The 19,596-nt window shown below is 44.1% G+C and overlaps 2 protein-coding genes across 6 annotated transcripts; both read left to right on the top strand.

Moving 5' to 3' along the window:
- The first annotated feature begins 944 nt into the window (after positions 1 to 944).
- nlrx1 (NLR family member X1) lies at positions 945 to 10,709 on the top strand. Of its 5 annotated transcripts, none has more exons than XM_061216981.1 (9): positions 945 to 1,084; positions 3,487 to 3,614; positions 3,713 to 3,785; positions 3,878 to 3,984; positions 4,351 to 4,979; positions 5,685 to 7,114; positions 7,692 to 7,778; positions 8,036 to 8,287; positions 8,870 to 10,709. In XM_061216981.1, the coding sequence occupies exons 2-9, from the start codon at positions 3,509 to 3,511 to the stop codon at positions 9,201 to 9,203; spliced, it is 3,018 nt and encodes a 1,005-aa protein (XP_061072965.1). In that variant the 5' UTR covers positions 945 to 1,084; positions 3,487 to 3,508; the 3' UTR covers positions 9,204 to 10,709. The 5 variants fall into 5 exon arrangements, with proteins under 5 accessions (XP_061072965.1, XP_061072969.1, XP_061072967.1 ...); XM_061216983.1 differs by having other exon boundaries at positions 1,068 to 1,126; XM_061216984.1 differs by lacking the exon at positions 945 to 1,084 and adding an exon at positions 1,696 to 1,790.
- A 2,026-nt stretch (positions 10,710 to 12,735) lies between these two features.
- On the top strand, positions 12,736 to 19,111 carry LOC133107545 (Na(+)/H(+) exchange regulatory cofactor NHE-RF3-like). The gene is given in 10 exon segments (XM_061216534.1): positions 12,736 to 12,782; positions 13,227 to 13,291; positions 13,963 to 14,174; positions 14,963 to 15,167; positions 15,414 to 15,550; positions 15,681 to 15,882; positions 16,358 to 16,554; positions 16,730 to 16,945; positions 17,151 to 17,376; positions 19,089 to 19,111. Coding segments are annotated over 10 exon segments (1,530 nt in total).
- Positions 19,112 to 19,596: the final 485 nt, after the last annotated feature.

The raw sequence follows: 19,596 nt of genomic DNA on the forward strand, positions 1-19,596 counted from the left end.
CATTAATATTCACTTCTAAAATACTTTTCTAATATACAGACATACTAAACATTTGATTAATTATTCTCTTCTAAGGGAGTAAATGTATGTAGCATTCTTTGCTCTCATTTCAACAGTTTTCACTGTGGTTTCCTGCATTTTCATAAGCTCAGCTATAATTAATGTTCTAGGTCAAATAGATACACTTCTGGCATAAAACATCGAGAGTCCCGGAGAAAGCAGCTGTGCAGTCATATCTTGCTCTGCCCATGTCCTTGACAGTTTGGTCTACACAGTTCACAGCCAGCTGGCTGCTGTGTAATTCTAGCACAATTTAGCAGTTAATCAGTTTGAAACTATACAGGGTACATATCATACTTTAATACAGATATATTGATAAACTTTTAGCACACATCGTTGAGAGTTTTGGAGGAACCAGCCTGCTCACTAAGGTGGAGTCTGATTTTGATTTGTGATTGTTTATCATGCTTTTAGGAGGGAGATCTTTTGTTCTGTGAATTTTCCCCTACAGTTTCCGTATACTTTGGCATTCATCCTGCTGTTTCTTTTAGTCTCCACACTTTGCTCTTTCCATCACTCTGGTACAGGTTCGTCTTCGTCTCATCTGTCCAGAACACTACAGGTTTTTTAATGAACATTTGTGCAGTTTGTACTCCTTGGTTACATTGACTGTATTTTTTGGATCATTGTCCTGCTGCATGACGATGCGTTGTCCAGTCAATTCTGATGCATTAGCTTGGATCTAAGAATACAAGATGTTTCTGTATTCTGCATTAATCCTGCTGCTGCCAGCAATGACATCATCAATGAACTATTGAGTCAGCGCTAGCTCACATTAAAGCTAAAAGTATTTTACCACATAGTGATTGATAAAACGATTTGCATTTGAATGGGAATCGGGGGGTGGGAGAATATGCATCAGATATTGTTACTGCAGATATCGCAGATGATTTGAGGAGATTCGTTCGCGCTATAAAAAAAAAAAAAAAAAAAGTTGCCGTGGATTGCGGAAGTATGTTTATAGAAAGACAAGCAGCGGCATTGCATTTTACCACCAGAGCCGTTATGTTTATGCGAGTCACAGGTAATGTGGATTTGTTCCAGTAAATAACCTTGGATCGAAAAGGTGCTGCTTTTGGCTATAGCCTATACTGGTATTTGATAGCGTTTTTGGGTCGTTAGTTAATCAGCGAGATGAACGTTTTTCCTAACTCAAATACTGCATTTTGTTAGGCATCGAACTATCAGTTTTGTGTCAGTAGATATGTGTTTCAATTTTTAGCTTTATTTGTCGTAATCACATCTTATCATGATAAAGCACATATTTGCTTAAGCTAGCTGGCAATAACATATTTAACATTAGCCTAGCTACGTTAGAAACCGATGCTCACATTCCGATTGTGTGGAATAGACAGCTGAAGTGAACTTAGGCTATAGCTGGACGAGCTAGCTAACAGCTTTCATTATCGAGATTCATTGTTGCTAGATCAGTGTCTAACATGTGGTCCTGGTTAACTAATTTAGTCATCGGCTAACGTTAATCAAAAGCGCGAATCTTATTCCTGGTGCCAATCGCAAAATATGCGCACGATTTCATCTGAAAAAAATCTCTGCAGATCCTGTGATATGCCGGCTGTGAACATTGGCAAAACAGCGTCAATTTCTGAAGTAGAAATGTTGTGTTGGCTCGCTACGTTATGTAACATGTAAGTGAATAGTCTAGCCTTGAGTCAATGTTACGTTTATTTGACGGGCATGTTGCTTACAGTCTGATATAGCCTACTTGCAGGGTAAGTTAGGCTACGTGTTTTTGCATGTCAGTGTGAACCTTAAAGTCTATTGCTTTCTCCAGGTTTAGCTGTGTATGACGATTAACTGATTTTAACCCTGCTTATTGCATCTAACTATGCTGTTATTGACATAATACAATGAAAACGTCCTTGCGTCCTTGCTAACTAAGGTTGTCTTTTTTTTTTACACGAATCGTGTAACGTTAGGCTGCTATAGTATTGGTAGTGATTTTTGAAGCAGCCTGTTGCCGTGGTAGTGAGTTATTGAAGTGCTGTGACAGGACTTTTTTAAACGGATGTACGCCGATGTATGCTCCAACGCACACGTTTAAACGAGACAAGTACAGACTATTCCCTAGCTTGCTGATCTGTGATTCGTTCTGCCCTCTACTTGATAGGTAGCATTCTGATGCAAAATGGCTTCTGTGGATCATTAAGTTTTATTTATTTTGTGCTTCTTTCTTGGATTTGTGCTACTTTTTTCATATTGAACTATGTTCTTTGTATATAACTAATGTGCCATCTTCATTATTAAAAATGAGTCTTCTCATCTGAATAATTCATTTGTACGAACTATTGTGCAAGGAGCTGGACATATACCAATTTCTTTCCCAAACTGCTTTCCATGCTACAACAAACCACTAACAAACAGGCTTAGTCACTTACAGTTATATGGTTTAATACAGTTCATAGGTCATAAACATAATATCCATCTGATGCCACAGCACAGGCCCTCTCTGAAATTCACACAGAGATGCAGAAACATTGCTGTCCTGTAAATAGAGAGCAGCCCTGTCCTCTTCTCTCTGAAAGGGGCCAAGTTACATTGAGATGCAGGGGCTGTGTGGACTTCCATAGAGGAACGGAACAGGGGGAGGGGCTGGTGTAAATTGTGCCGAGTGTTCACCACTAAGATTGGCGGAAGGAGGGGTCAGTGCCATGCAAGTGTAGGGATTGGTCAGGGGAGCAGTGGGACGGGGTCAGAGACTCCAGTCCCATGTCTGTGTGGTTTTAGAGGTCAGTGTTAGTAATGGGCTTTGGGGTGTGTTCTCGTGATTAGCGGAGTGCATGTTGCACTGTTGTCAGAATTGGGCTGTTCCTATACTGTGGTCACAGAATCAGAACACTACAGCCAGCCGGGATAAGGAAGACCTCGGAGGTCTGTGCTTATAGTGGGATTTTTTTTAAAAGTGTGTGTTCACTTTCTTTCTTTGGGTCCCATTATGTAATTATGTATAGGCCTTCTTTTGAAATTAAAAACTTTGACAATAGCTTTAAACTACTGGTCACACCCTGGACCTACTGGTTGAGCGAAGAAAGTTGAGAGTCATATTACATTGCAGTGCACGGCAAAACGGTAATAAAAATGCGAGCACGATAAAGCTTAGTGTAGCTAATCTGGGAAATGCCACAGGCCAGGGAGTGTCATATCTGTTGACGTAGATCTACATGTTTTAGCATGGAGACAGGAGATCTTATAAATTATAGGCTTTATGCCCTTCTGGAAAGCTTTGGGGGAGACATGTCATATATGTATGTTTCTATCCCTGCTTCATTTTGAAAATAGTGATACAAAAACATTGTTCATGATTCCTCTCATTGTTTGAAGTGCAAAGGCCTTAGGCGATTAAATAGTTCTCTTACCCATGTATTTGATTTTAGGGATGTTAAGGAAGGAATGTGCTTCCTGTTGTAGGGGGCGCTAGCAGGGCTGCAGTATGTTGAAGTGTGCCAGGTGTCCAGGTGCACCAGCTGTGATGAGATGGCGGCGGACAAACCGTGCCCTTCTCTACAAAACCCCCATCCTGGTCACCTGGAGGCAGAGTAAGGCTGCTTCTCTTAAACCCTGTGGTTAATGTTTAGAAACCAGTGCTATCTTAACGGAGAGTTCTGTGTTTAATTGTCGCTGCTTTTATTTTTAGATTTGAAATTCAGCCATTTGCCGAGTAAAGTAAACAACTCGATTCCCAGGAAGGTCAAATATTCCTTGGACCGGTAAGCCTTCTCCTATTAGTAGGTGTGTGTGGATGTTTCATATCAATATTGATATTGAAAGCTCACACACTGCAGGTGCCATTTCCTCCTAGGCAGTCCTTTCTCAGTGGAGCACTATGGAGCCTGCAGAGATGTACCCCTATCTTCACACCTGGCCAGAGCTCAGTCCGATGTCACAACACCACTGCAGATGGGACAGGTAAGCATGGCTCGGTTTTAATGGCCAATATGATGAGACATCGGGCTGAAGGTAGGTCCCGATATTTTTAAGGTTGGAGGATTTTGTGAAGGTGTATGCATTTTGAAATACCTGTCTTAGTCAAATCAGTGTTGATCAAATCTGCTGCTGCTGCTCTGAGTTTTTGAAGCTTGGCTTTAAATATGAAAAATAAATAAACAGCAGAAGACTTAAAGTCTAAAATAAATACACAATAAAGTGCTCATTGAGTGTATATGACATAAATAAAACGATGTGGGTCAACACTCTGAGCATAAATGTAAGATAAGATGCATCATGAGTTTGATGGAAATTCCATCTACGGTATTGTCATGCGTTTCCTTTCAGATCCCATCCAGGTCCACAAAGAGAAGCTGAGCCTGTGGTTCAGCCACCTGCCCCGGGAGGAGAAGCATTTTGGGGCTGTCTTCCCTGAGACCATGTACGTGGATCCTCTGATGGTGGAGCGGAAGCCAGATGAGAGCCGTGGTATCCTCCTGGGGTCGTCACTGGTGCCTTCTGCCCACCTCACCCCCCTGGACGTGGGCCAGCTCTTTGACGAAGCCTGCTGTAGCGGTAAATGCGGGGTCGGCAGAGGGACCAACGTGCTGCTGTACGGGGCCGTGGGAACGGGCAAGAGTACCGTGGTTCGCAAGCTGGTGCTGGACTGGTGTGCTGGGGCCACGCTGACCCAGTTCAGCCTGGTCATCCCTTTCTCCTGCGAAGACCTGTCCCAGTTCAACCGACCCATCTCCCTGAGGGACCTGGTGGGCCGGAAGTACCTGCACCTGCGACGGACGCCCCTGCTCAGCGGACAGGGTGACCAAGCCCGAAACGTCCTCTTCGTCTTCAACGGCATGGAGAAGATGGGGCTGAACTTCCGCATCGCCACCACTGAGCTCTGCAGCGACCCCGATGAGCCCTTGCCGCCTGGCACAATCTTGGTGAACCTGCTGAGGAAGTACCTCCTTCCTGAGGTGAGTCACACCCTCGATTGGGTTTTATACCAGGTAAACAACTTGTTTCTGTGACTTGTCGTCAGCTTTATGGTTGCAGTTTTATTTTCATGGTTCCCAGACATTAACCCTCCTATTATGTTAAGATTTTATTACTGGTTTTACATTTGGGGTGAAATTGAGCCCAGCTGTTGAAATATACACAAAAATATTGTAATAGAACAATGTAGTGTGTTGCCTCTTATTGTCTCCCAAATTACTAGCCTTTATCCATGAATATGAAAAATCTGTGAGAAACATCTCATTTTAGAGCCTGTGGTACAGAAAGTGGAAGTTTGGCACCTGTATGGAAAAGTGCCTACAGAATCATCCGCAAAGAAATCTGAGATAAAAATAGAAATGGTTGTGTCTTTTCTGACATTTGTCACAGTTGCAGAGGGTAAAAAAATAACCCACACAACACATTTGTATGCCAAGTTGGTACAGGACTGTTCATTGAATTCTTATTATTTAATCCCACCAAATTTTATAAGAATCATACAGTATCAATATAAAAGAGGGTTAACTTGTTTTTATGTAATATAATGTTTTTAGATGTCAAACACTGAATGGGGTCAAATTGACCTCAAACATAATAGTAGGGTTAAACTGTGACATTCTGCCTAGCTGCTCCAGGAAGCAGCTGCAGGTAGTTATGCTAATTTCCTTTGACCTACTTTCCTCCAGGCCAGTATTTTGGTGAGCACCAGGCTGTCTGCCGTGGACCTCGTCCCTGAGAAGTACGTGACGCGATATGTGCAGATCTGCGGCTTCAGCGAGTCGGAGCGCCAGCGCGCCTACTTCACCAGCAGGCTGCTCCAGCAGACGGTCGAGAGGCCCAGCACGGAGGTGGACGGCCTGATCGAGCTGCTCTTCCTCAACCTGCAGCAGGAGGGCCAGCTGGCCACCGCCTGCCTCCTGCCCTCGTACTGCTGGCTGACCTGCGCCACGCTGCACCTGCTGCACTTCACCTCCAGCACCTCGCCCGTGCGCACGCTCAGCGGCACCTACACCAGCTTCTTCAGGCTCAACTTCGGCGGGGAGGTGCTGGAGGCCGCCGAGGCCCCGGGCGGCCAGGCGCAGCAGGAGTCGCTCATGCGCCACGTGGTGCGCACCGTGGGGAAGCTGGCCTTCGACGGGGTCACCAAGAAGCGCACCTCCTTCTCGGAGGACGAGCTGGAGCAGTGGGTGGGCGGGAAGACCAAGACGGACGAGGAGCTGCGGCAGCTGGCTGTGTTCCGCACCGACGTGCTGGACTTCTTCCTGGTGCCCAGCGAGAGCCACGGTGCGGCCGAGGAGGGGGTCCCCGGCGGGAAGCGCTACGTGTTCACGGTCCCCGCCATGCAGGAGTACCTGGCCGCCCTGTATGTGGTGCTGGGCGAGAACAAGTCCGCCCTGGAGAAGGTGAGCGAGCAGCTGTCCTCCGCCATCGGGCAGGCCGGGGAGGACGTGACCACGCTGATGGCCATCTTCGCCAAGCTCATCCCCTTACGGATCTTCGCCGTGTTCAACCTCATCAAGCTCTTCCCCAGGCTCTTCGAGAGGATCTCCACCCACAGCAAGGGCCGCATCGCCAGCACCATGGCGGCCGAGATGTTCCGCTCCGAGGACAGCTTCAACGAGGACGTGCTGGACCAGGTGGAGCAGAGCCTGCTGGGGGTGCAGGGGCCGCAGCCCCTGCAGATGGAGGACAGCAAGGCCTTCGAGCTGTACCCCATCTTCATGGGCGGGCTGCTGCACTACGACAACCGCGTGCTGCTGGAGCAGCTGGGCTGCGGCATCAAGAGCTCGGCGGTAGCCCAGATCACCCGCACCCTGAGGAAGCACCTGGTGAGGGAGATCAAGCGCCAGCAGCCCCCCGAGGAGCTGATGGACATCCTGGTGCTCCTGTACGAGTTCCAGAACCCGCGGCTGTCGGCGGAGGTGCTGGGCTCCCTCAAGAGCCTGTGCCTCTCCACCGTGCGCATGACGCCCCTCAAGTGCTTCATCCTGAGCTCCGTGCTCAGCTGCACCCCCTCCAGGCACCTGCTGGATGAGCTGGACCTGTCCTCCTGCCACCTCACCCAGGGCCTGCTGGAGATGCTGCAGCCTGCCTTCCTCCACACGCGCAGTCTGAAGTGAGAGGCCACCCTGCACCTTATAAGCCTTATAAAGCATCAGTCAGCTGTGCATGTTAATCGCATTTTACTCTCCGTAAAATGCTATTTTTACTGCCTGGCTTAGGTGCACCTACGAATGCAGAAATGTTTTTCTCTTATCCAGCAACAAATTCTTAACAATACCTAAAAGCATGAGACGTGGCAATGAAGTAACTGAAAGTTAGTTGGTCCTCTTGCCATGAATGAGTTGTTGTACTACATTTATCTCTGACTCCTGTTTGTGTTGGTTAAATCCAGGGATGGGTGGGGTGCCATGATGTTTTTCAGATGTTATCGGAATTCAGTGCACTACAAAAAATGTCTGTCTTACTGTTTTACTCTTGTAATGAGTGTAAGAACTGTCTCACCTCATTTCTTATTCTTAAGAATAAGATCTAAATATAAGACTAAAATACTTGGGGGGTTTTTTGGGGGGTGTGTTCAACATGTCAGCTCAGTCCGTGCGGGTTTACTGTGTGTAATGTTTCAGTTGATCGCATGGGAGCCCCTGGTATTGGGAAACTAACTGCATGTGTGTGTCCGTGTGTGTCCACAGTCTGCAGTTTAACAAGTTGGGTCCTGAGTCCTGTATAATCCTCAGAGACCTGCTACTTCACCCCAGCTGTGCACTTAAATCCTTACAGTAAGATATGCTATGTCTGACTCTTCTTAATGCTGTTCATTTTATTTGACTTGTGTTAAAAGCTAGGCGACAACACAGCTGATGTAATGAAACATGGATATTATCCTTGGATATTTGCTTAACCTTGTCGCCTGTCAACAGAGTTATGCATTCTTCATTTCTGAAAGTATCATATCCTGTATCTTGAATAGGCATTTTGAATAGAGGTGTGTGTGAGTAGTGTTGCGGTGGTGACCCTGCTCTGTGTGCTGCTCCAGGCTGTGTGATAACTCCCTGCTGGAGTCAGGGGTGGCGCACTTGTTGGAGGCGCTCCCGGTGAACCACTCTCTGCAGCGGCTGTCCCTGATGCACACGGGCCTGGAGGACGCGGGCGCGGTCCAGCTGGCACAGAACCTGGCGCGGAACCAGGGGCTGGAGGACCTCAACGTGGCCTACAACAACATCGGGGACAACGCTGCTCTCACACTGGTGGACGCCTGCAGAGACCATCCCTCCCTCCACACTGTGCAGTGAGTCTCAGCTCTGACCCTCGACCCCTGACCCCGCATTCAGAACACCTGCACTGCACTACTTTAATTTTGACCATTTGATTAAAATCTTGGCTGTGAGTCATCCACAGAGGTGCTAAAGTACAGAACTGCATCTCTGCAAAAGCCCGGGAATATGGGAAAACCGGGCACTAGAACTAAGTATGTTGTGACTTCAGATGTTTAGCCTGAAATACGTCAATAAGCATTACATTATTGGCATTTGGCAGACGCTCTTATCCAGAGCGACGTACAGTTGATTAGACTAAGCAGGAGACAATCCTCCCCTGGAGAAATGCAGGGTTAAGGGCCTTGCTCAAGGGCCCAACGGCTGTGCAGATCTTATTGTGGCTAGACCGAGATTGGAACCACCGACCTTGCGTGTCCCAGTCATTTACCTTAACCACTACGCTACAGGCCGCCCAAGCCATGTAAGAGTCAACACACTGGTATTTTCATGGCATGGGGTCTTGACACTTATTGTTAAGTTTATTGTTCTCCCTGTATAGTAATGCGTACATTTCTGTTGTTTAGTTTGTGACGCCGCACTGTGTTTTTCCGCAGTCTGTACCTGAACCGTCTGAGCGAGGCTGGCAAGCATTCGCTGCACGTGCGCGGGGTCCCCCAGCAGTCTGCTGTGGGCCGGCGGGTGAAGGTTCTGGCCTCGGTGACCGAGGGCTCGGACGTCTCGGAAGACTGGCACCCCATCCTCACTGTGATCCAGCAGAACTCCACCTCCTGGGAGGTGAGCCGCGTGCGCGACCAGCTGCAGGCCTTCCTGCGGGACCTGGAGTCGGGCCGCCGGCTGCAGCACAGCTGGTGGAAGAGGCTGCACTTCCACCGGGTGGAGAAGGGTGTGAGGGAGACCCTGCGCATGCTGGAGAAGGGTGCCCAGTAGAGATTAACCAGTGTCTGCGCTGGACTGGACTGCCTCGGTCTTTAGTGAATTGAATACATTGGGGCTAGACAAGACTATATTATATTTCAGAATATAATAACTCATAAATGAAATTTCTACAGTACATTTTGCAACTGTGGGAATCTTTTCTTTTCTTTTTTATCCTCGACATGCGTGCACACTGCTCACTCAGTTTGAATCAGGGCCAAACATAAAATGAGTAAAGGTGACTCCAATCATTATTCAATTCCATAATCACTTCAGCTTTGCTTTCGCTTTATACTAAGCTTGTTTTCTATTGCAAATATTCATGACTGAACCTGCCTTATTTTCTTACCTCTTGAATAAGCAATTGGGTACACTCATATCAGAATTTTATCACACCGGGCAATCAAAATCTTCCATCTTCCATCTTCATGTAACTGCTATTTAACTCAGGAGCTTTTATGAATGTTGAGGAGACATTTTGTGTTGATGTGTAAAATAATCTAAGTACGATTGTGGCGATGTTTGTTCAAGTCTATCAAGTGAAGCTGTTCATGTTGTTTTTTTTAATGTGATGGCAATAGAGAACTGCTACTCTGTTTACGGTTTGACAATTGTATTATAACATTCATGAGTGTTAAAGGTACAATAGGTAAGATTTTTGTGTTAAAGCATTGTAAATCCCTTCCTATCTTTGAAAAAGGCTCTCTGACGTGTTGACTCACCCTCCTCTGCCAGTGTTTATAGTCCTTAAATTCAGGTTTCAAAATATACAGTTGACGGCCCGATACTCTGTACCAAAACATTGCATAACTGTACAATAATTCAAGCTCATCGGTTGAAAATTGGTTCTAACACAATGTCAGTGTGTTTACAGATAACAGGGAGGGATAAACAGATAAACAGTGTTGTGGTTTGAAGGGGTTTGTTGCCCCCTTGACCGTTGGAAGTCCGAAATTACCTATTGTACCTTTAATTAGCAAACATGTTGTCGCAAAATTTGCTGCTGTGTTGTATGTATTGTTGCATTGCTATGCACTTGGATATTTCAGCATGTACTCGTAATAGCAGAGTATAGAAACTGGTGGCTACTGAAAAAACCAGAAATTGTCTGAATGAAGTGCAGAGGAATACACCACACAGCTAGACTGTTACACAGAGGAGGAAATGCATCTTGAGAGCTAAGAGGGCAGTTATGAAAGAATTGCAGCTGCCATGATGAGGGAAATATATTTAATTTTGTACAATAAGTGAAATAATTTTTCAAAATGTTCAGGGTTACAAAGCTATGGCCTGAAATAAGTTTTAAAGCCTGTTTTTTGCCTAGAATAGTATTGCACTGATGTTCAAGTAAACAGAAAGGAGCAAAAACAAACAAAAAAAACATTCAGACAATTCCTGAGATTTTGCAACCCTATAGATGGCTGAGCAAATAAGAAAGGCTGCATGTCGATCTCGATATACTTGATATGATATTGAATTACAAGCAGGGGATTGATGCAATAAAATTTTACATGAAGATTCCTGAACCATTGTACATTCTTTTATAGTTTACAGACACGGTGACACATTGTTAAGGACTTTAAACTGTATTTGTTATGTGTACATTAATATGAATATTGCTTGTTTTCGTGCAATATATATATAAATTTTTTATTTATTCCAGTCCAAACTGATCTTAGTGTAATGAAATACTTCTAAGAGAAGTAAGGAGGGGTATTAAGAATTAACTTTGCCTTGTAAAGGCAAAAATAGTTTTTATTTTTTATTTAGAATTGAGTGATCAGAGGAGTTTTATTCGGATAGTTTTCTCAGAAGAGCTGATTATATCAGTTAACTTTTTATTAGCACATTTAAACACTTTTTTTGATATTTTGATTTGGTGGTTACCGACATTTACCAAAAATGTAGAATAAAACATGTAACTGAAATGACAATGCCCATCTGTGAGAAAGGGCTTTGTAGTTGGGGTAGAGTGCGTACCATGCTTGATAAAGCTCTGAGTAAAGGTGTGCCTTATGCTTCCTGGGCTGTGTGAGACAGTGAGTCTGCAGAAAAGCTCTTTCCTCCTGGGGTCTTTGTAGTCCGGTGTCTTATTACACCCACCTGTGATAATTCTGTTCAGCCTTCAACAAAGGGGTATCCATGTTTCTTTAGTACAATGGGATTGTTTGCGTACAAGGACAAGGGAAGTTTCTCCATATGCAGATTAAACATTAATCCAGATGCGTTTCCCTGTGGAGGGGTTGGGAGGAGTCACTGGCAGACTGAAACACCTGGTCTTGGTGCACCTTGCACCTCAGAATTGCTGAGGACCCGACCATGGAGCAGGCTACAGGTAACCAGACCCTTCCACCAGGCTTCCTCTCTCTTTCTTACAAATCCATTCCCCTTTTATTTCTGAGTGTTTAACTCAGTCTTGCAGATCTGTACATAAAAGATGTCTAGTACTTCACAGAAAGATCAGATTCCATGGCTTTATTCTCTTATTTTGCTTATCTGTTAATAATTCATTCTGATCTATTTCTCCAGCGAACAACAAAAGCATGCTTTTCACATCACAAAAGAGTCGCTTAAATGTATTGCGTGTCAATGTACTGAGGTGTAATATCCAGAAACATTGTAATACAGTTTTATGTATTAAGCATGCAACAAAAAAACAGAATCAGAGGTAAAAAATTACAATAGTGGAGATAAAGAATGCTCTATAATAGATTTTGATTATACATAGTTTTTTTCCTTGAAATTACATGGCTGTAAATTTGCCTCAGCAATAATACTTAGAGAATATTTATAAACAAACAGCATGCTGTGTGTGATTTCTTGAGCAGCTATGACTGAGTGACTCATTTGAAGTATTGCCCTTGTGTAAATAGCAGATTTACTGAGAAGTATAGGTTTTCTTCAATTGTAACTCAACAGTGAACATACACAAAAAGTGACTTCATTCTTAACCACCAGAATGTGTTAGGCCATCTAATTCCTGTAAAAATATGCACCAGTTTCACTTCTCCACATCTGTCTCCACTGGTTACTGACTGCAGCCGGTATCAGGCGCCCAAAGAAATGGTTCTTCTTTCGACTTACGCAATATTAACAGGTTTAACCTTCCCATGAAAACAGCCCTGCCCTGATTTTTAAATGGAAGCCTATTTCTTTTAAATTGATGCTTTTGTAATTCAGACATGGCTCATTAACAGACTGGTTTGGCTTGAATTCCTGCATATCACCAGGAATTCATATACAAAAGTGTTTCAGCATGAAATGGGTTGGAGATGAGTTGTTTTGAGTTAATGATACTCTCTGGTTGCAGTTCTACAGAACAGATGTTAATGTGTCCAGTACTGTTAAAGATGAACAAACTCGTTCTTCAGCAGCCCGTCGTAAAGCAGCGGGTCCATGTGAATATTAGCCCATTAAATGTCATCAGCTGTTCGGGGGGGGGGGGGGGGGGGGGGGGGGGGGGGGGGGGGGGGGGGGTGGTTTTATTGAATGTCTTTTTTTCTGTATGGAAGTTGATAGAAAAAAAATCAGCTGTTCTCTAAGAATGTATCTGCCTATTTTAGGACTGCAGAATGCCATAGTCTTAACACAGTAAGTTTTTCTCTTGATTACATACACATAACTAATAAATAACAGTTGAATATATGCCAACTTTATTTTACGATTGTTTGTGGAACACAAATTTTCTAGTACCAAAAACTGGAGCTCTTAAAAATGTTCCATTCATTTGCATGTCTGGTCTTGTGTGTAATGAGATGGACCGCCATCTGCACAATGGCCACAGGTCATCAGACACTTTCTAAAACATCCTTAATCTCTCATAGCAACTGTGAGCCAATCAAAACCACATGCTTAAACTGAAATATTATTTAAAAGCTAAGATAGTCGACTGTCCTAACGTATTACTTATATGGAAAGTAATATTGAATTCAAGGATGAAATTATGAAAACACAAGGAATATATTATAGGGATATCATGTCATCATATCATCAGATATGTCCATTATCTGTTAATTGCAGTGGATTACATCACAGGAGGTTCACTTTCAATCCCAAACAAGGGATTGACAATCCAGCTCTGGTCATTGTTGATGATGCAGGTAAGGCGATTCTGGCTATTGCACTAACCTGCTAATCAATCAATAAATCTTGTGCATAGCAGCTGTTTTTGAACAGGCACACATGATTTAAAGAAACAGTTCCATTTGCTGTCGGAGAGTGCAAATTGACGGCAAATGGAAAAGAGTATCGTATTTGCACACTTATTTACACAGGGTGTTCACTCTTATCTGTAAAGTGCTGTGTCACAGGCTTTTAGCCCTGCTCTAAAACACCTGCATCAACATTAAATAATCATGCCCTTGGAATAAGAGCCTGAACCCACACCAGCTCCTCTCAGGTACATCTGGACACCCCGGCACTAAAAACAGGCAGACTGAATCAATCGGCAGCATTTCAAAGTGTGAGAGGGAAACTGATGGCCAGCTCTGCATATTATTTGCTAGAATAATACTTGAAGGTTGCTTTGCATTATCTCCATAATGTGTCTGTGAATGCTCAAGCAGCGTCATTTATTCTGAGCTTATATATTCTAAAACTGCATTATATTTAATGTGCTCATATATAATTCACACATAAATTATATATATATTGAGAATATTTATATTAATACAACTTTATCCTTGTAAATGAATACAAGAATATATGAGATATTGTATGTAGCACACATAAGATTAGTTATAATACAGTGCCCCCTGCCCCTCTCGAACAGAGTCCGACCGGCAGTTCGTACCACGCATTTGCCTGTTGACTCGGACACAGGAGGAGAGCTTTGGGTTCTACCTGCAGATGGAAAAGGGCCAGCGGGGTCACCTGATCCAGCAGGTGGAGCCCTGGAGCGTGGCGGAACACAGCGGCCTGCGGGGCGGGGACCGGCTGCTGGAGGTGAACTTGGAGTTTGTGGACGACGCTGAGCACCACAAGGTAAGACTCAGGAAGAATATACCCCCCACTGCCTGCCCCTCAGCACTGCTCCAGTCAAACCTGTGCTCAGGCTGTCCTGATGATGTGTACGCTGGTATGCTCCAGTGCTTCTCGTTTGTGTTTTCAGACTTACTTCTGGGCTCCACACCCTCAAGTCCATGCTTTTCACCCTTCTCATCTCTTGTGTCCTCATTATGCCAGTTGGGCTAAATGGGCATAGTGGGGTTATTACAGGTATCCTGCTATCAAAATACAGAAGTTAGCAGCGCTCCTTCAGTGAGAGTATGGTGATATCACCAGGAAGCTGTTGTGGTGTGGGGGATTTTCAGTGTTGCTTGTACCGCCAAAGACCTCTTCCCCCTGTATCCTGCATTCCCCCTGTCTTTGAGAGTACTGAATATTGCTCTATCTGTACCCATGTGTCTTTCTGCGCAGCATATTACCACATCTTTGTCAGTTTGTGCCTGTGGTCGGATTCTCCTCCTGCCAGATTCTTCTCACTCTCACACACCTGTCCCCATCTGTCTGACAGGTGCATGTGCTCTCTCCAGATCTGGGTCAATTACATAATTGTTTTGGATTGAAATACTTTGCTACGCTTAACTGAGCTTGTCTGGTGTATTGGAAAATATGAAATACTCTCAAAACTGCAAACCCCACCTTCTGGTCCTCTTGGTTGGTTGGCTCAAGGATCAATCGAGCACAGAAAGTATTTGAATCCAAAACAATTACGTATTTGTCCCAGGTCCGGCTCTCTATAGAAACGTGTGTGTGTACGTGTGTGTTAGGTGGTGCAGAGGATCGAGGCCTGCGGGCTGCAGCTGTGTTTCCTGGTGCTGGGAGGTGAGGAGTACGAGGAGGCGGTGAAGGCAGGGGTTGACCTGCAGAGCATGGCCAGGTCCCATCGTGGGGAGAACTGCTCCCGCCCACAGCTCTGCCACATCCGCAGGGACCCCAGCGCTAGCTACGGGTTTAGCATTATCCCTGTCCCAGGTGCAGTCAGTCAAACAACCGGTTATTACTGCATAAAGCCATTTTACATAAGATTATTTAAACAGCTCTGTTATTTCTCCTGCTTCTATTACTATCTGCAAGTAATCCATATTCTCATTTTAGCTTAATTTTAGTGATTTCTGTGAAACAGCTTGTTCAGAGTCAGAAGGACATATTATGAACTGTGCAGATACACTGGAGGATATAACACGGGGGGTTTCACACACTGTGTGAACTTGTGTCTAGGGGAGAAGGGGAAGTACTCTGTATCCACACTGAGTGACACTCCAGCAGAATTGGCGGGACTTCGCAGTGGACAAAGATTGGTGTGGATCGATGGTGCCATGGTGTCAGGACTCACATATTCAGCAGTTGTCAAGATGGTACACATATTTTAGCAAAGTATATATGCATCTACTGTATATTCACCATATATATACATGCACCCACAGTGAGTCTGACTGTGTGCTGTAGGATTAGTACATACTGTCCAATGTGTACTGTACCTCACAGGTAAAGAAAAGTGCAGATCATGTGACTGTCCTGGTGGTGGACAGAGAGAGTGAAGGGAGCTACACCCGGCGTCGACTGCCTGTCTTACCCACCATGGCAGGAGCCCACAATCTGCCCCTCCCAAACCTACTGCCCCTGGTCCGTGGGCCAGACGGCTACGGCTTCTTATTGCGGCAAGAAATAATGCCCTCAGGCACCACTGGTGAGACACTCACAGACTCTCTCTCTCTCTTTCTCTCTCTCCCTGTTATGCACTCACACACTCTCTTTCTTTCTCTCTCTCCCTGTCACACTCACACACTCTCTTTCTGTCTCTCTGTTTCTTTCTCACTCTCTCCCTGTCACACGCACACACACTGTCTCTCTATCTCTCTCATTCTGCCTCTCTCTTCCTGTCACACTCACACACACTCACACACTCTCTTTCTGTTTCTCTTTCTTTCTTTCTCTCTCCCTATCACATGCACACACACTCACATAATCTCTCTCTTTCTATCTCTCTCTCCCTGTCTCACACAAACACATATACAATCGCATGTGCTCACTCACACACATGCTCATACACACAGACACACACACACACATGCAGGCACAAACACACACACACACACACACACACAGTGACTGTATGTGTCTGCACTGATGTTTTTATTATTGTGTATCTGTGTGTGCTGTAGCCCACCTGCTGCGTGAGGTGGAATCTGGCAGTCCAGCCGAGCATGCAGGTATGCAGGATGGGGATCTGCTGTTGGCAGTGAATGGACAAGCGGTGGAAAAGCTGGAGCATGAGGAAATTGTGCGCAGAGTCCGATGCAGTGGCCAACAGGTCACCCTCACCACCATGCATGCTTATGGGAGAGACCTCTACAGACAGGTTTGTGAACAGAGACAGTTAACCATAAAACTCTGTGCCTTGAGACAACCATACAGTACATGCCAATGCTGGGAAAGTGTTTTCAGACTAAAGTGAATGTGTCAGTGGAGAATGCTTTTATTTCTTCCATGTGATATAGATTACATATCATATAGAATATATCTTTCTTCCCCAGTTGGGTCTATCTCCTCTGCTTTTCTGTGAAGATAAACTCCCAGAAGCGGCCCAAGAGACAACAGGGCACGCCCTCGCAGCTCCATCTCCTGAACTCCCAGAGGAAATGCGAGCAGCCCCGCCCTGTCCCCGGCTTTGTGCCCTTGTGAAAGGACCCGCTGGCTTCGGTTTCCGTGTAAGCAGCGTTCAGCACTGCGGTGGGACCTTCATCGCCCAGGTACAGCCCTGTCTCCTACTGTCACACAGCAGCTTTCAGCTTGGCTCTGCTGCACTCTTCTCTCCGTTTGCTTCTGTAGTTTTGATCATTAATTTCATCTGTCATAAAAGCTGCTAATACCATGTTACCATGTTGCTTATTTGCAAATACAAAGGATGCATTAGAGCTGAAGTATTGAGTGTGGATCTCGTCTTTCATTCCGCAGGTGGAGATAGGGGGCGCAGGAGAGAAGGCTGGGTTGTGGGAGGGGGATGTGGTCATTGAGGTGAATGGCCAAAATGTGGAGGATAAGGATTTAGAAGATGTGGCGACTCTAATGAAGAAGGGGGGATGTTATCTAACGTTGCTTGTTGTTGAGAGAAGTGGTTACCAGAGACTAAAACACAATGGGATACCAATTACCCCATAACTTGTTCTCCAAATCACCTCAGGTAATGGACACACACACACACACACACACACACACACACACACACCAGTTGTACACACAGATACATACATGTTCACTCCCATACTCACAATCAGTTTTGTGTGTGTACAGACACAAACCATTAAAATAGGAAAGACCAAAACATTATTTATGATAATGATTATTTATGATTCATGATAACAATAATCTTTTTTTTTTTTATTGTATTTATACAATACTACTGGAGTTTAGCAATATTTTTCTAATATATTTTTCTTTTCATTCATTTACAGGTTCAAGAATGTAAAAATGATTAATTCTACTAAAGGACATTGGATATTTCCACTGTAGTTGATCTTGATCATTTACCATGAGGATAATCACATTTTCAGTGGTCCAAGCCAGGCCCAGCACTCCAGCTAGAGAAGGTTTAGTCTCTCTTCTTCTTATCCCATGGCTCTGTGACTGATGGGCCGCAGCACTGATGCACTCTGGGATACTCACCTGCCATGAACTGTAAACTTGCCATAAACTGAACTCAGAGCTGGGAGATAACCTTTTTTTTATTAATGGCTGCTAAAGTGATGGATGAATGAAGATGTAACCAGTATTATTTTTACAGCAATGCTCTGATACAATCGTAGCAAATCATTCAATCATTTCCAAAAAGGAAGCGAGCTTGTATCAGGAAAAACTGATACTGGACTAGATTATACAAAATAACTGTGAATGTAAAAGCCGATGGGTGAAAGTCACAGAAAGGATGAAGGATTTGTCAGTTTTGTACTTTTTCTAAAATAGGATACATGCTGGAAAATATTTGTTTTTTCATATTATCCTTTCTGTCAGTTTGATGAATGTCTCAGAGTGGGGAATTTATGCATAACCTGCACTCCATTAACAAGCCACAGTGCACCCTGCTCACCCCAATGTGTCATATACAGTACGTATTTATTTATACTGCATGATGAATATGTTTAAATTCATACTGTGAATGTATTGTATTTGCAATAAAATGCACTTTAACACGAAGACAAAATGATTATTTTAAAAATCAACTGAAAATATATTGGATGTTTATAGAGTCACTCTACTCATAATTCTAGCAGACAATAAATTAAGAGAATCATTCATCCATGACATAAGTGTCGTTTTCTAGGTAGCAAAGGGCAAACAAATATGTTTTCCATTGTAGAACAAGGAGCGTTATTAAAATATGGGTTGATAACAGAGGTCTCTGTTCTGTTTGGGTACAGCAGCACAGACAGGTATTGTACAGACTAACTTCCACGCCTCTCAATGCTTCCACAGATAACAAAACAATCAAATCACTCATTTGAACTGATATATAAACTAAACTGAACTGTATGAAATATAAACTCCTCCTAAAACATCTACCCATTAAATACAACGCATTCCTTTCATCCTGCCATAAAAAGGTGGGCTTTAATATAATCATGAGCATCACAGGCGATATAATCATGGGTAGGGACACTTAATTAAGTCTGTGTACTCCCTTTGGAGTGACACCCCAAAAATACTATGTTACTCTTAAAGTAACTCCTGTAAAATGGGCATGGCCTATAATAATATGCTATACTTCCAGTACACTACTTGTGCAAAAGCCTACTGTATTATACTTTGAACTCTGGAGTTGAACAACAAATTCAGACGTTCTGAAAATTGTTGCTGATCTCTATTAAAGGATTCCTCACACCCTGTTCTCTATACAAGTCTCTACCTCTAGTGTGGTCTAGACTACATCAATCTACAAAGGAATTCCAGGGTGGTTCCTGTGCTTATTCTGGTGGGACCATAAACCCCCACAGGGCCAGAGGACATTCTGATGGAAAGTGCAAACAGGGGGTAGAAACTTTGACCATCTAATTAGGTTCAATCCATCATGTTCATTACCCTGCTGTCACCATCTTTATCTCACATCACCATTTAATTCTGAAGTTGAGTAACATACCAAACTGCAACAGTGGCTGTGGTGGGAGGAGTGGACCCTGCAGTCAGTATAGCATCAGCTGAGAGGACACTGTGTCCTTCCACAAGAAGTGTGCAAAGGCAGACTGTGATTAACTTTATTTAATCAGATGCATGAAAATATTAAAGATGATAATATAACAACTTTATTTCCAAACACATACAGAACTTCACACACACGTTGAAAAGTAAAAAAAAATAAAAAAATAAAAAGGTTAAACATATATCCATGTCAAGCATGAACATGAGCTTG

This window comes from Conger conger, chromosome 13 (genome assembly GCF_963514075.1).
Source record: "Conger conger chromosome 13, fConCon1.1, whole genome shotgun sequence".
Lineage (NCBI taxonomy): Eukaryota > Metazoa > Chordata > Actinopteri > Anguilliformes > Congridae > Conger > Conger conger.

Excerpts from the sequence above, each read along its gene's own strand:
- nlrx1 (XM_061216981.1), top strand. The coding sequence starts at position 3,509 with ATGTTGAAGTGTGCCAGGTGTCCAGGTGCACCAGCTGTGATGAGATGG. Across the intron at positions 3,786-3,877 it reads GTCAAATATTCCTTGGACCG|GCAGTCCTTTCTCAGTGGAG; the intron begins GTAAGCCTTCTC and ends ATTTCCTCCTAG. Across the intron at positions 3,985-4,350 it reads CACCACTGCAGATGGGACAG|ATCCCATCCAGGTCCACAAA; the intron begins GTAAGCATGGCT and ends GTTTCCTTTCAG.